The sequence below is a fragment of the Diplotaxodon limnothrissa genome, linkage group LG8, assembly GCF_057381915.1.
Source record: "Diplotaxodon limnothrissa isolate DT_005_m linkage group LG8, D_limnothrissa_male_GT1.1, whole genome shotgun sequence".
NCBI lineage: Eukaryota > Metazoa > Chordata > Actinopteri > Cichliformes > Cichlidae > Diplotaxodon > Diplotaxodon limnothrissa.
In genome coordinates, this window is record NC_140603.1 from 18184759 (window position 1) to 18201200 (window position 16442).

The 16442-nt window shown below is 39.6% G+C and overlaps 2 protein-coding genes across 2 annotated transcripts in view; both read right to left on the reverse strand.

The window, feature by feature from the left end:
• The window catches only part of plce1 (phospholipase C, epsilon 1), a 76922-nt gene extending 76628 nt beyond the window's left edge, over positions 1-294 (reverse strand). The window contains exon 1 of the mRNA XM_085361418.1: positions 199-294. The gene's annotated coding sequence lies outside the window, so the exon portion shown is untranslated. The remainder of the gene's footprint in view (positions 1-198) is intronic.
• Positions 295-6829: 6535 nt separating this feature from the next.
• slc35g1 (solute carrier family 35 member G1) lies at positions 6830-14932 on the reverse strand. The gene is made up of 5 exons (XM_085361419.1): positions 14553-14932; positions 12984-13164; positions 11505-11639; positions 11147-11343; positions 6830-9746 (listed from the first exon to the last, which is right to left on the reverse strand). Exons 1-5 carry the CDS (start codon positions 14866-14868, stop codon positions 9334-9336), a joined length of 1242 nt encoding a protein of 413 aa, XP_085217545.1. The 5' UTR covers positions 14869-14932; the 3' UTR covers positions 6830-9333.
• Between the last annotated feature and the right edge of the window lie 1510 nt (positions 14933-16442).

Consider the following 16442-nt stretch of genomic DNA (forward strand, 5'->3'; position numbering starts at 1 on the left):
TTCAAACAATGCAACAAGTTTTATTAACGGGCTTATTTGGGTACATGCTGAACTCCTGGCCATCAGTTTGGGAACCACGGATGCTACGAGCCAACTTTACAAACAAGCCGCGCGCCCTCAACCAAAACACTCACCATAGGTTACCTAAACTCAACGTGAGTTGACTGTTTGAGGACACCGTGACACAAACTTACTTACCAGCCGTGTCAGATCCACTCAGCATCCACCTAAACGCCGCACGAAGACATGTACGGCGCACTTTGTGCAAAGTTTTCGGTGACCGACTCGCTTCACAACTCTCGCCGATACAGTTGATGGAGCAGCTCGTGCTGCGGTGGGAAAAACCGCTTTCTGCTGTGCTGCATTCAGTGGCCCTCGGAATACTGCACTCCAAATGCATGCGCAACACTAAGACAGGGATATCAAACTCATTTTACATAGTGGGCTAAATACAGCCCACTTTGATGCTAAGTGGGCTGGATGTTAAGTGGAAGTCTCTCATTGTAAAAAAGTTTAATTACACATTTAATCCTTAGATATCTTAATATAATAAAACGTGTAATTTCAACAGGACATCTCTACTTGATAAACAAAAGCTGCTGTAGAAAATTAAAGACATCTGGCAGTATGACTCTTTGTGTTTAAGTTGTAAGAAATACTCGTGTAAAACTATATAAAACTTATTTAGTTATTGAGTTATAAAATAGAAAGTATTTGTTAATTCACTAAAATATAACAACATACATTTCTATTGTAAGTGGAAAAAAGAGGAACTTTACTGTCATTTCTTTTTCTTTCTTCTTCTTCTTCTTCTTTTTTTTTTTTACCAAATTACTTTGGTGTAGCATGGGTTTATCTTTGTCTGTAAAGATAAAACTATAAAACTTTTCAAACTATAGTTCAAAGTCCAAAATTTATGTCTTCCTTCACGTTTGCTAAAGCTGTCCAGTTGGACAAGATTGGAGTATTTGCATAGCCAATTCTGGCACCCACACCTTATGTTTGACACCCCTGATTATAGAAAGTATATCAAAAGAACATCCTGGGCTTTCTAGTGGTACCACATTCATGGGGGTTTAACTTACAGACAAGACGGAAATTTGTTTTTAAAATGCTTTTATGGGAACGAATTAGGTTAAGTAATAACATTTTTGTAGCTACTATGATTCTATTGCTACAAACCAAATTGATTCCTCAATTTGAGATTATGAATGTCAATTTAGCAGGATTTGAGAAATGCACAGTAAATTTAACCCTTTCAAAGCAAAACTTTTATTCATTGTTCTTTGTGGTGGACAGCAGGACATACTGCCTCTCATCAAGAGATGAGATGGAGGATGGCCAGTCAAGAGTGGGAAAGTGAAAGCTCAGACAAGAACCAGCTTTTAAGTAGCGTGAGCAGGAGTAAAAGTGATGGTACCTATCATCCATTGTGGATACAAAGCAATGTGTAACCTAGGGCTCTAAAGTTTTATAGCATTACAGTGTGTAGAAGGTGAAATAAAAGCCTTTCAAACTGAATTCGCACACATATACAAACACACTTGTATAAATGTAGAGTACATAATCAGCTAAAAGTCTGACTTCTCAAACAATTTGCTCTGCTCATGAATTTATTTTATTTATTTACTTTGCTAAAAGTGCAAATCCACCTCCCCTTTCTTTTGTCAATTCAGTTTCAAACAGACTGAAACCAAGGCGACCTGATTACCAGATTTATCAAAATATGCCAGAAAACACAAACCAGAGGGAGGTGCTCGTCGCTGAAGGCAGCCTCAAAGCTAAAAACGTTCTTTAGCATATCTGTGCCCATGGCATGACTCGGATACCCTAGCATCAAGCTATACTGGGTCCTAGTTATAGCCATTTCAATAAATCAGGACAGATTCTTCAAGATCAGGCAGTCCATCAATGAAACAAATGATCTTGATGTCTCTGATAAGGGTAAAAGAATAAAGCCCTCTGGAAGGCGATCTGCCTCAATCTGCCGGGATCATGGAGGGCCTGTGGAGATGAGCAGATGATTCCCTTCACAGGCTGGCGTCATGTTCTGAAGTTTGTGCCAGATCCCCCAACTTAGCCTACACAATACTTATCCTTAATGAACTCCAGCCTAATTATGGTGACCATTTGGTGTGCAGGGAGCAGTTGAATCAAAAAGCTCGCCTACGACAAGTTATTTGTTAAAATCATCTTTAGGTATTCAGATGTGTTTCCTTCATTTAACTGTTTCTTTCAAACACAATACTTAAATTAGCTATGAAATGAGATGGCAAATCTAAACATGTTAGTCTAGTTAATATAAGTACACTGGGTTGGGTCAACCACGCTTTTGCCTTCAGATCTGCCCAGATGATTTGTGGCCCAGATTCAGGATGATGCTGGAAACATTCCTCTGAGATGTTGGTCCATATTGACATCTTTACATCACACAGTTGCTGCTTATTTGTCAGCTGCACATCCATGTCATGAATCTCCCATTGCGTCACATACCAAAGGTGCTCTACTGGATTAAGATCTGGTGGCGGTTAGTTGAGTACAGTAAACTCACTGCAGCCTTTGAGAAGGCAGGGCATAAAAGGATGCACATTATTAGCAACAACTCTCAGGTATATTGTGACATTTCAATGATGCTCATTTGACAAAGTCTGCATGTCTAAATGTACTGATCCATGTTATTGGGTGATTACATAGGCATGTTAACAGCAGCTGAAACACTATACCCAAAAAAGTGGCCAATGAGTCGTTTGTTAGTACTCTGTGTGACTCAATAAAATTGCAAAACAATGAGTGCCACTGTTTGGCTCGTATCTCAGTTAGAGTTGGCAGTATGTTATCTTAGGCGGGACCAAGATCCGATAAAAATCCTGCCAAAGTAAAGGTCCAAAGCCAAAAATTCACTTATCTCATTCTTTTTATAATTATTATTATTATTATTATTTCACCTCTTTTTCATCCATTCCTTATCTGCTCAAGAATTTGCTCTACTAAAAGTTTACTTTACTAAAAGTGCTAAAGTTTGAGAGCTGCATCCGTGCTGTATTTCTTCCTTGCTGGTGGGGAAAGTGGATGGGAAGGCATGTACTTTAATTAAGCTATTATAGTATGTAGTGTTCTCTGGCCTACTCTGCTCCTACAATAAGATCTTTAAATAGATAATTAGGGGGTTGTTTGGGGGGGGGGGGGGGGGGGGGGTGTTTAAGACTTTTGCACAGAATAATTTATAATCCCTGTTTTATATAGTGAATATGTTCTATATAGGATCAGCACACTCAAACTGGGTGGATATTTGTTACTGTAAAAGATGGCAGAGCAGTCCTTGACTAGAAAGAGAGAGCATATTTCTCCCATACTGGCTTCTCTTTGTTGGCTCCCTGTTAAATCCAGAACTGAATTTAAAATCCTTCTTCTCACATACAAGGTCTTCAATAATCAGGCCCATCTTATCTTAAAGACCACATAGAGCACTTCATTCTCAGACTGCAGGCTTACTTGTTGTTCTAGAGTATTTAAAAGTAGAATGGGAGGCAGAGCCTATAGCTTTCAGGACATTCTTCTGTGAAATCAACTCCCAGTTTGGATCTGCGAGACAGAGACCCACTCTTCTTTCAAGAACTTGCATTTTTTGATAAAGCATATAGTTGGGGCACTGAATGCTCTTTTAATAATGCTGTAATAGACCTGGGCTGCTGGGGGCTTCCCAAGATGCACTTTACCTTTCCCCCCCCACTGAATATGTGTTAATAGACCTCTCAGCAGTTAATCTTTAGTTATTATTAATCTCTGGATCTGTTCCACAACATGTTTGTCCATTACCCCTGACCAGGTTGTGGCAGATGACCTCGCCCCTCCCAGGTTCTGCTGGAAGTTTCTTCCTGTTAAAAGGTAGTTTTTCCTTCTCACTGTCGCCAAGTGAATGCTCATAGGAGCTCTTCTGATTGCTGGGGTTTTCTCTATAATAATTTAGGATCTTTATCTCAAACTATAAAGCACCGTGAGGTGAGATAAAATTCAGTTGAAATGGCAATGCAGGTAAATGCTGCATATGCGTTTGCCTGCTCTCGTCATGACTGTTTTTTTTAACACATCAAGCCAAACCGCAGTATTTCCCGTAACTGCAATATGGCCAATAGCACCTGAAGGCAGCATTGCTTTCCCTCATTTAGCCAACTGAGCCGTAGACAGGAGGACAATAACACTTCTCCTCTGTGTGTGTGTGTGTGTCACTCTATTGGAATGTCTGGCAGCAGTTCCTTACCGTAGCCAGTCATTCACTTATTTATGCCGCATGTCCTATACATTGTTGCTACTAGCCCAGAATGATTCACTCCAGTCAAACGTTTGCAAAGCTCTTTACGACCATTTGGTTTAACTCAGGGGGCAATCGCAGAAATCATTTTGACAGCCGACTCCGGTAAATAGCTGCCCCGGTGCAGCGTCTGTCCGCATGCTCCATCAGCTGCCATCCTTTGATGTGTCTCACACACAGAGATCTCACCTCGGCGAAACAGCCGGATCACTGTGAGGCACTAGTTCAATCAAAAGACGAATAGTTTTGGAATCGCGCAATGCTTTCTTCCGACAGATAAAGGCGGGATTCATGGGAGTGTCTTGATTGTGTCATTGTTTTAAACGATTATCGTCGCCCGGGACTTGAAATGAGCGGTGGCCCGAAAAGCACGTGCTCAGCGTATTACTGCATCTATTTCAACTTGGAAAATGAGGATTTTTTTCCCAATCCCCCCCTCTCCTCACCCACTCCATTGATGGGAAATCTGATGCCATCCGACAGGAATGTGCAACCCTTCCATCCCTCCAACTCTCCTCCACCCAGGAGCGTGCAAAGTGCAAAACCTTTGGGAATCCCTGGTTCCCTGATGATTAAAAAAAAAAAAGGGAGAAAACAAAAGAGAGCGGGTAGCTCTTCCAACAAGTCAAATGTGACTTAAAGCTTCCCCACACTACTTTAAAATCTGATAAAAAATCTTTATCCTTTTGAAAATTAAAATCGGAAATCTAACTGAAGCATTAAATGCAATGCAGGATTTCTTGGGGAGAATATTATCTCCCGTATTTTTGTGGAATATAAGGAATATAAAAAAATGAATAAATAATAAGAAGCAGATAAAGGAAAGACGCACCACTCTTTTCATATTTACATATGTTTCAGATATCTTAAAAAAAGAAAAGAAAAGAAAAGAAAACAGTTTTTATGCTTAACTGAAGCGACAGTCAGTACATACACATATCCCAGAGGGCACAGTCTCACTTTGCTGTGGAAAAGTCCTCCCATTTCTCACGGAGTTATCCAGGAAACCTTAGCACGTGGGCAAAAAAGCCTCTAGGCCTCGACAAACTCAGGCATGCTTTGAGTGTCATGACTGCCCGGAACAAACAGCGACAATTTTTATTTTTTTTTAAGCACTGTTTTTCCTGGATTCTGTTGCAGGCGCAGGGCTGCTCCATTCTTCCACAGGTGCTGGAACTTTGTAGATACATCTCATCTGCAGTGCTGGACCAGGTGTTTCGTGGAAGATGACTTTTGAAACATAGGTCTGAAGATACCATGTAGGGAGGAATGGATTATGTTACTGACTTGATGCCTGTGAGACACTAGAAAACACAAGTGAAATCGTACTCCACAACCATTGCTTTTCTTTTTAATCACTCTCTCACAATGTGAAGCCCGTACTATGCGCCTGTGGCACTTTTACTTTAACTGTTGTTTATTCACTGTAGAGTGGACTACTTTTATTCCTCATCCTCGTCTACCAATCCACAGTTTTAAAGTGGCACTACTGATGCGTTCAAGGGCACGTCCTTATTTTTGTGGATCCTGCCCTCTGCCGTCAGAACATAACCGTTACATATGCATGACCGTCTTGCTGTCCCGGTGATGTCATAATGAAGAGACTGATTGTAGCTGAAGCACAAACGCAACTAATAGCAGAGTGGAAACGGAGCCATCTGCTGCTGTGATGAAACATATTTATCCAGATGCTGGATCTCTCCAGATATCTTGCTGGATGACACTGCCTCTTTGGGGCGTTTTTTGCCTTTAATTTGCCAATTTATTCTTTACCTCAAAAACAAAGAGCTACTCTGTTTTAGTTCAGCCTTTTCACACTTCACCTAGCTCGGTGCCTGGCTGAAGAATTACCCTGCAACTGTGCCTAAACCCAAGGCACAAGTCTTTGCTTTTTGCAAGATATGAATTCTACTGTTATTATGCATGGAAAAACACAGCCCTCACAACTGTGTGTTGTGTGATAAACAAAAGCCACAGTATGAACACACAAGTGTTCACTCAGCCAGGTGCTATTCTGAGCAGTACAGCTACCTGACTCAGTGGTTTGTTGAAAGCTTCTTTGCCCGTGGCCTGGTTTGTACCATTGTCGCCTATTGAGCCGTTAGTGGAGCATCATGGCTAACACCACGGGTGTTTGGACAATAGTTTAAGTAGAAACAAAACCTCTACACAGTTTGGGTGCATTACGCAAACTTCTGTCATATTTAAATGATTTAATAAGAAGTGATGATCAAGTGCTTTATGAGAGAAAAGACAGGAGGCAGAGGGTAAGACTTATAAATTTAAATAAGATTTATTTTCAAGTTATAATATACTAAAAAGTTATTCATCACTGTGTGGAAATACATACATCTGAGCTTCTGTAAAACATTGCAGAAATAATAATAATAATAATAGTATAAAAACAGCTTCAGTAGGTTTTTAAGGCTTGTAGGTCCTGAGACTGTTCACCTTACCAGCTCATGAAAAACAACACATTGTGCTCACACTACCAGCATTCATGCCATTTAAACTAATAATAATAATAATAAATTCAATGTAAAACCAAAACACACTTAAGAAAATTAACTTGTGGACATTTGATGTGACCGTCACATGCATGAACAACTGACAAATGTCACAGTGCCTTTATTTTCTACTAGTTCCTTAAAAAAAAACAAAAAAAAAACAGAGTGAGACAGCTAATATGTTTTTTTGAATCAGTAATTAATTTTGGCAATAAAACTGAGTTCTTCTTCTTTACATAATATCTCAGAGCACGGCTGGGATTTACTTCAACCACAGCAAATTCTGTAGATAAAATGCATTTTTATATTGCACACAAAGTTTGTTGCTTTAGTCTTCTACAGCTCACTGTGTCATGTCCTACAGGACCAACATGAGCCAGCTGGACTTCTTATACAACACAAGGAAATAGTTGTCGCATTGCATAGAAGCAACAGTGTGCACACTAACATTTACTGCATAAGTGGAATAATTATAGCAGGAACGGGTGTTGACTGTGCAAGTTGTGCTGCAGACACAGTTCTCCACAAGTTGAAAAAAAATAAAAATCCAGAAAGAGGAGAGTGTGAAAAACAGCAAAGACAGCACCGCAGGATATAGCGTAGCAGTCTAGCACCACTAATTGCTTTCCCTTTCCAGCTGTATTGGACCCAATTAAATTGTGTCAAATACGGGACTGCAGTTGCGAAAATGACCTCACTGGTCGTGCCACTGGGAAACTTGTTGTTAAATGTTAGAAATACCAAAATAATTTCTACCAGATACAAAACATAGAGACAGCTGTGCTGGAGAGCCAGATTTCTAGACATAAATCATACATCAGAGGCAGAAAAAAACACTCTTTAAGCGTGAAAGAAAAAAACAAACTACTGCTTTTAGCAGAGAAGCTTTTATATTTGTGCTTTAAAATATTTAAAGTCTCTAGAACTTTTGCTGGAATTTTATAAATCAACTAAAAATCCCAAAACTGCTTTACCAGCTGAACGCCTCTGGACTGAAGATACAATGTATCCACTTATAATCACAGGGCGAGTGCAAACGTCCAGAATCTTAGATGCTAGTATTGAGTTGCTAAGGCTATCATTAAAATAAAACAAAGAAACGAAAAAGAAAAAACCCTACTAGGCCAAAACCAGAACATGTGCCTTTATATAGAAGACTGAGTCTAACTGTTTGCAGATATTCACCTGAGTAATGAGGGGTTGAGCACGGTTATATTAACAAAACTGCACTTCATTGTGCCGTTTTACCTCTCATTATTTAGCTTTACCTCCTTGAAATAAATGAGCAAGATTTCATTGTAAGACACTTGAAGCGATCTTTGTGCGCAGTTGTTTACCAGCTGATTTGCTGAATTATTGTGACAGCTTACTCACACTTGCTCTGCCCTCTGGCAGAGACAAAGCGCAAATGACATCCCACTTCGAGCATCACAGAAAATATATTTTTGAACTGATTATGCACTAATTGCCTGCTAAAATGGCACAAGGTGATGACAGGATCTGACTCTCGTGTTGATAAAGAAATCAGTGCAGCCTATCGCAGGGGTGGGGCTTAGTGTTTTAGCTACAAAATTCTCTTAGCACCCTAATTCTTATTCATTTTCATGTGTATTTGCACAGTTATCTGAGAGTATCTTAGGACATGCTACTGGTTACTGAGCCGCTCTATTAAGGAAAGCTTTCCTACATAAGGCACTTTAAATATTGCACAGTGCACAGCTAGAGGTTGGGCTGCAAAGTTGAAGACAGGGAACCTGGAGAAAAATGCACAGGGAGGACATACAAGTGGTCCACTGACTAGCACTAGGAGTGCTAACCAACATCACACCCTGCTGAGAAATCCCTGAGAAAATAGTACAGCATGACAGTGTTGGAATTTATTGTATTGTTTGTAGTGACTAACTGCATTAAAGTGCTTTTCTTGAGTTTGTGGTTTTTTTGTTGTCATTGTCGATGGCAGAGCGATCATAGTCGTAGTCTTAGCATGAACAGATTCAAACATTTTTCTTTTTTTTGAGTAAAATCATAATAAAAATCTAAATTTGCACACTTTTTAGTACAATATGGTTATGCCATCCTCTCTTTGGCTATTTTATTCAGGTTAAAGTAAAAGGGGAGTAAATGGGATGTCCTTCATTGTATTTATACTGTGTACATATACACACAAGTTCCAGGGATCAGCGTACAGTTTTTAGGAGAAGTCTTTTTTCTCGTTTCTTTAAAAAAACCTAAACCTGTTGATTAATTTAAAAAAAGATACAAGCATTAAATTGCACAGGTTGACTCTTAGAATCAATGTGTATAGATGCACTGACTTCATTTCTGAATACATCACAAGCCAAAACAGCCCCATATTAGATTGGGTCTGATCTATTTCTGCTTCTAACTCTATAAAGAGCTTAAACTTCCACTCAGGTTTGCATATAAATAACAAGTAAAATAAGAAGTAAATTAAGACCATATGATGGTAAAGAGAAAAAAAAAAATCAATACTTAAACTGACGATACGTCTGCTCATCAGTTCCTACGGGAACTATTATACCACTTCCTTATTGCTACTCCACTGGTGCTCACCGCTATGCACAGCGCTCCGCCGAGGCTCCACCATGTTGGTGCGCGGCTAAAGAAAATGAACTGGTAGATGAACGCCAGCACCACATCCACAGTTTTCATCAGGGCTACGGGTCCGGCCTTCTCAACCTGCAGAGCCTTTATGAGGAAGGTCTGGCCTGCGATACCCAGGATGGCGATCAACATCAGCAACCAGCGGTCGCGGCCACAGAATGGGATTTTCCATTCACCCAGGACGGATACGGTGATGATGCACTCGATTAACCCGATGACAGCATAGTACCACACGGAGACGTAGTAGTGGACACTCTTGCCCAGCTTGCGAAGAATAACAAATGTACACGCAGCTCCAATTGCTCCTATACATAAATTAACCATTGAGAGAGACACAGAATGAATCAATCAATCTGCAGGATAATAAGAATGAACAAATCCATAAGAACCACTTTAGACTTGAAGGACAGCTAAAGGGTATGTTCGGCTCTATTGCTTCAGAGCTACAAAGCTATTATTAAACTGATAGAATTACTTGAATTAATGAGGTTAAATGTTGTCCTAAACCCGTATGTTTCAGGTTCATCGTGTGACATTTTGGATCACATTATTACTTATTGTTATGTAGTATTAACATCTATGCATTTCTAATCATTCCTGCTGATTCAAAGATTTAAATTTCGAAATGAATGAGTCCATAAAAAGTTTGCCAAACTGTTAGTCAGTGAGAATCCAATATGGGTATCATGCTTTGAAACCTAATGGACCTCTTTTACAGAAACTAATAAGCTGCTACAAAAGAAAGGAGACAGCTTTGAGCCCAGCCACAATTGACTGGAAACAATTTATCACCCATGTTTAGCATTCAGTCAAGCAGCAACGTGCTGGCTCTTAAAAAACATACCATATAAAGCCAACATGGAAGTGCCAAAAATGGCAGTTCCTTGAGTGGCCACTTGAGGCGGACTCTAATAAAAGTCCATCCACACAGACCCCAGTGTAACTTCACTGGTATGAAAACAAACAATTTTCATCAACATGGCCAATTTTTCCCTTCACTTTCATGTTTAAATCACTTCAGGGTTTCTTTTCATGCATTATGCCACTAGAGCATAGGTGTCAAACTCTGGCCCGCGGGCCAAATTTGGCCCGCAGCCTAATTACATTTGACCCGCGAAGCCATACCAAATTACTATTAGAGCTGGCCTACTGGTATTATACAGCTAATATATATATATATATCGTTTAGTGTTAGGCTTTGCTTGTTCCATATTCAGTTTTTCAGCAAAACTTGTTCGAGTCCATAACAAAAGATTCATTCTTATATCTGGAGGAAGATTTTTCAATAAATATTAATGTTAGCCCGTGACTTTGTTCCAGTTTTGAATTTTGGCCCACTGTGTATTTGAGTTTGACACCCCTGCACTAGAGAGTGGCATAGGAGGCTCTTGTGTAATTTGGAAAACCTTTTCACTCTGCAACTGAGTGTCAGTAAACAGTAGATGGATAATCCTAAGGTCCAGATACATCTCTTAGGTCTTATGTCAAGTCTTTGCCAAAATGTTTCCTGTTTCATTAGGACGTGACTTTCAGATACTGTTCATCTTATCTACCACATATCCATTTGTCCTCCATTCATTTTGCACTCCACCCTCTCATCCAAATGTGGTTCAGTTCCCCTGGTTGCCATGGTCAACTTGACCATGAGAGCAAACAAAATCCTCAGCAAAATACTCAGTGTAAATGTTTGGATAAATCATATCACCTCCAAATGCAGCAAAAGTCCCCTTGATGTGGTTCGTGTAGTCGCCCTCAATGCCATGAACATTCTCGCCGAAGAGAAATGGCGGTCGGGCAATGAGGATGACTCCGGTGAGGGTAAAAACAGTGAAAACACAGTCCCAGATTGTACATTTCTCCTTCAGGAAGATCCAAGCCAAGAGGGAGGTAAAGACTGGATTACTGGAGGCAGGGTTCAATGAGAGAAAGAGTTAAAAAGGAAAAAAAAAAAGCATGGAAAAAGTGTAAATGTAGCTGATGAATTCAAGGAGGATGCAATGCATCTGTAGTGTTAACATAATCTGAAGTGATCTGTAATAAATGAGCTTTGAAGCAGCTCTCACCTGAATGTGATAACGGTGGCATCTGCCAGCGGCATCAGCTGAACTGCATAGAAGAGCAGGATCATGGCATTGGAACCAAGGAAACCCCGAAGCATCAAAACTAAACGTTTATCTCTGGGACCAAGAAAACCTGTCCTGGAGGAGCACAGATATGAGGATGATGGATGAAGGGATGGCTGAATGGAAGGATGACTACAATGACTGATAGAGGAAGTAATAAACTGAAATTTCAGGGAGGGACAGATGGAGAAAATGCAAGTACCGTAGGGAGTTAAGGGATGACAAATTAGTGGATGGCTAAGGAAAATGATACATTTAGGTAATGTGGGAATGACAGTGATGGATGCATGAGTGGATGCTGCTGAAAACAGGGAAGAGAGACAGATCTGTAAATGATAAATCAAAGTTAAAATGTATGTGGAGGATGAACAGAAGGATGGGTGAGAAGGTTCAATGCCTTTTTTAAGTTATATTTCTCAATCAAGCCAAGCTAGTGGAATAAATTGACAGGGGGAAAAAAAGAATTCAATTTTATTTATACGCCTCCAAATAACAACAACAGTTGCCTCAAGGCACTATATATTGTAAGGTACCCTACAATAATACATACAGAGAAAAACCCAACAATCATATGACTCCCTATGAGCAAGCACTGTTCCTGTTAAAACTCCCTTTTAACAGGAAGAAACCTACGGCAGGACCAGGCAGTCATCTGCCGTGACTGGTTGGGGTGAGAGGAGGAAGACAGGACAAAAGATATGCTGTGGAAGAGAGCCAGAGATTAATAACAAGTATGGGCACAAGCTAGATTTACTCTTTCCCCAAAGGGAGGGAGCATTTAATCGTTTCTGTTTGTCTGTCTGTCTATTAGTAGTCTAGGGTCCACAGTTTTTAAGATATCAGTTTCAAATTTTCTCTGATGACAGACACCAATAACTGCTTGAGATTAATTCCCTTTGGCCAAAAATCGGGCCAAGGTTAAGGTAACACCAAATGTGAAAAAAATCTGTTTGATTATATTTTGTTTGCCTGTTGGCATATTAGTCTATGTATGTGTAAAAATTACACCTCAAGTGGTTTGTTTAATATACTTGACTATACTTAAGCTCTGATTATGAAATGGGGAGTTAATTTTAGGTGGCTATATAACTTGATGTGGGAGTATTATTCAAAACCCTTTCCCACACTGAATTTAAATGCACATTTTTCCATCAACAACAGCGAGGGGAATAAAACAAATCTCTAACAATATTTTGTAAACCTCATGTTTGGACCGTGAAGTCAGTAAATCTGGTTAAAGGCGATAAAATGACAGATAAATTACAGGTGAGGATATGCGCCATCTCTTTGACTGTATCCTATTATAATCTGCTCAAACCAAAAAGATTGTTGGTTTGAAAATGTACAAACAAATACTGGCCTTAATTATTTCATATAGTATACAGCGTGTGTAAATCTTAAACCAGCTATTGTGCTTACTTGTGATAGATGATTACTGGTGCGACAAACAGCATCTGAAAGAAGCATCGTATGGCACTGATCTCTATAGCATGAATTCCCTCTATAGTTTTCACCAAGAGGGTGATGATGGAGAAGAAAACTGTGGACAGGAAAGCATAGAACAAGCCAAGACCTGGGCATCTATTTGGTTTCTCTGGGCCTGTGGAAAAAGAGAAAAGAAGGCATTAGTTTAAGTAAGTCTTAAGACAAAAGAATGTAAGAGAAGGGCCATGAGAGGAAAATCACTTACATTTTTAATTATAAAAATGTATTATGTTGTTCTTAATACAGCACTCCATATTGGATGGCGAAGCGAGGAGCAGAATATGTTATTGAACCCCATGTGGCCTGGGTAATTCAGCTGCAAAGATCACAAACAAAAGATATGCCAAATTGTGGGCTGTGGTGTTTGCAAACCCTGACTGTGAAACAACTGATACGTGTGCAGGGATAGACTTTCAGCCCGAGGTTAAACAAGTATTTTTATTTGTACTCACCAGTCCGTTTGCTTTCCAAACTTTGTACCAAGCCACAGGCGAGGAAGAAGATTGACAATGTTTAGTCACAGTAAAGCAGTACTGTAAGACTTGTTGTCATAGAATCATTTTATGTTAGGAATTTTCTTTGATTTTAACTACATAATAGTTTAATTACATACTTTAAGTCAACCTCTGTAGAAACTTAAGTGTACAGCTGGACCAGATGGGAGTTCAATTTTATACCCTGTGCTGTTCTACCCTAGCAATTATGCATCAAATACAAAAGTAACCAAAAAGTAATAAACTAAAACTGGTATGTAAAGGTCCTGAGGAAATGTCTTACTTCCTTGTCAATTTCTAATATAAACCCCCTTCTTCCTTGTACAGGATTATACCAGAGGGAAGACAGGACCAAGCCCTATACAAGTTAAACTAGTTTTAGAAAATTGACATCAGCAGCCATATGTATAAACCACCTCCTGTTTAAAAATAGGCACGTTTTTGGTTAGTTTTTTTTCTTTTGGAAAAGTGCACAGTCATGCATCCGTTTTATAGCACGATGGAAAATGTTAAGCTGGCTTATGAAACAACTGAGCCACCAGCTTCACCAGTCAACTAGGTTCACTACTGGGCAGAATCACTGTAAGGGGAACATTTTTCTTAATCATATTTTAAGTATAATTTGGTGTACAACTTTATTTAACATTACCGTTTTATTCTGAAATAAATAACATACAATGAAAATGGGCTGTTTTAACGGATGTTTTATTATCAAATACCCCCCCCCCCCTCCCAAAAAAAAGATGTTATAAGTTTATATAAAAATTGCGCGTAATCCAATTTGACTGTATTACAGTTTATAGGCCAATAGCATACACGTGATATCGCCGCTATCACCGATACGTGACGTTGAACGATTGTATAACGTGGTGCTACGCAGGAAGTCACTGTTTGTGTATTAGTATATTATTTATTCACACGACGAAGTTTATCTGCAGGAGAAAGTCGTAAAAACGGGGGATGCTGACTACTTTATGCTAACTGTAAGTGCATGCGCGTGCGCTTCTACCTTCTGGGGATGGGGACTTGTTTCTGACGCAAAACGCCGGTGGGCACGACGTTTTCTCCTCGCCGCTGCTTTCCAGTGAATTTCCTCTTGCGCCCTCCAGTTGCTCATCATCATCATCTTCTTCTTCATCATACTCGCACGAAGCTCGGCCCTTGCTCCGCAGATTAATCCTCTCTGGTGCCCGGTCGTTTGTGCCGGGCTCTTGTCGGTCGTAGGCGCTGTTTTTGTCATGGCTGTCATCTTTGTAAAACGCCACCGTAACGTCGTCCTCTACGGATAAAGCCCGCTCGTGCGTGCAGTGGTTACAGTCTGCCATGCTAAGATGCGACGGCTGAGCGGTAGCATGCCTCAGTGAGAGTACCGCGCGACTTCCCCGGTGTCCTGAGTGACTGAGAAGACGAGGTTAATGAGTAATCTTATCTCAGGGGGCAGGTTGCTAACGACTGTGCGGTGTTCAGTTTAGCCACAGGGGGGCAGAAGTGGACTCAAACCAAGTCTCCTACCTAGGCAACTAAAATGTTCCTAAAAGTCCATGCCCATTTCATACACTTACATTTTTGATTAAAGAAGTTCTGCATACTGGTGAACTAACCATTACAGAAATATAGATTTTGTCATTTCCGATACTGTTATTGTAATGGCAGCTGTGGCATAAACCGTGCAATGGTTGGCGATCTCTCTCTCCACACAAGCAAAAGTTTACAAGTTCTATTTGTTTGTATGTCTGTATTTATTTTATTACTTGCATCCTCGAACAGAAAAATGAGTTTTAGTGTTTGTCATTCATTTCTGAATGTGAGCCTAGTTCACAATAATAATGAGATTTCAGGATTTTATTTATTTAGCTTGAATTAATTTTGACAATTTTTTTTTTTTTATCAAGAAACACACATTTTACTCAGTAATAGATTGGTATCCTTGTGAAAACAGTAATGTTAAATCCTTTATTCCCACCACCATGTGGTGCCCCAATACAGTTTTCACCTCAGGACTGGATGCCACTGTGGTTAAAAAAAAAAAAAAAAAGGAACACTTTTTTATTATCAAGTGAAGAGAATCAGCTGAATACAAATCAAATCATAAAGACTAAATTCATTCAGTTTGTAAGTATAATTGAACAAAAAACAATACGAGAAGTTGCTTGCTGATTTAGTATTTTATTACCACTGTACATAAAATAAAATGCGAAAAGAAGGCAAAGGGACATGTAATATCCTCTATCCTTACTCAACTAGATAAAAGTGACACAAGTAAGTCTACAGCAGAAGTATCACGTTACACCAAATCTTATCACTATATCTACACCAAAAAAAGAAGCATCGAGTGTGGTCCCCTCTACATACAAAAGTAACATAATTTACACAATATTGTAAAAACGTAAACATTATTTTTTTGGCAAATTGTTCTCAGTGAAGTTTTTAATTGTCATCAAACTTCTTTTGTGTCAGAATAAGAGGCGCACGTGAAAGCATAGGTAGTATGTGCGGCACAGTGGTTGGCTTTTCGTTGCAGAGTAAAGACAACAATGGCTTTGTCAACGGGGGAGAAAAGGGGTAAGGTTGCAGTGAAAGAGAAAGGGCTGGGTGACACAGTGGGATGCTTCTAGCGAGGCATTCATCAGAAATCAACGCCATGAGTGTGTTGCGCACACAGTCTTGTTCAACTGAGAGCAGAGAGGAAGCAGTTCTTTTTTTTTTTAAACTCAGTTTCTCACAGTGTTTAGCAGATTTGTCGTTCCATTTATTGAAGTGAAATAATTACAAGCTGCCAACTAGCTGCCATGGAAAAGACACGGTTCTCAGCAAGTAGTCCAATTTTTACCTGCATTTGGTTGAAAGTAGTATTATTATGAAGCTCAGGTGTCAAATACTGACAAAATGCTTTATTGCT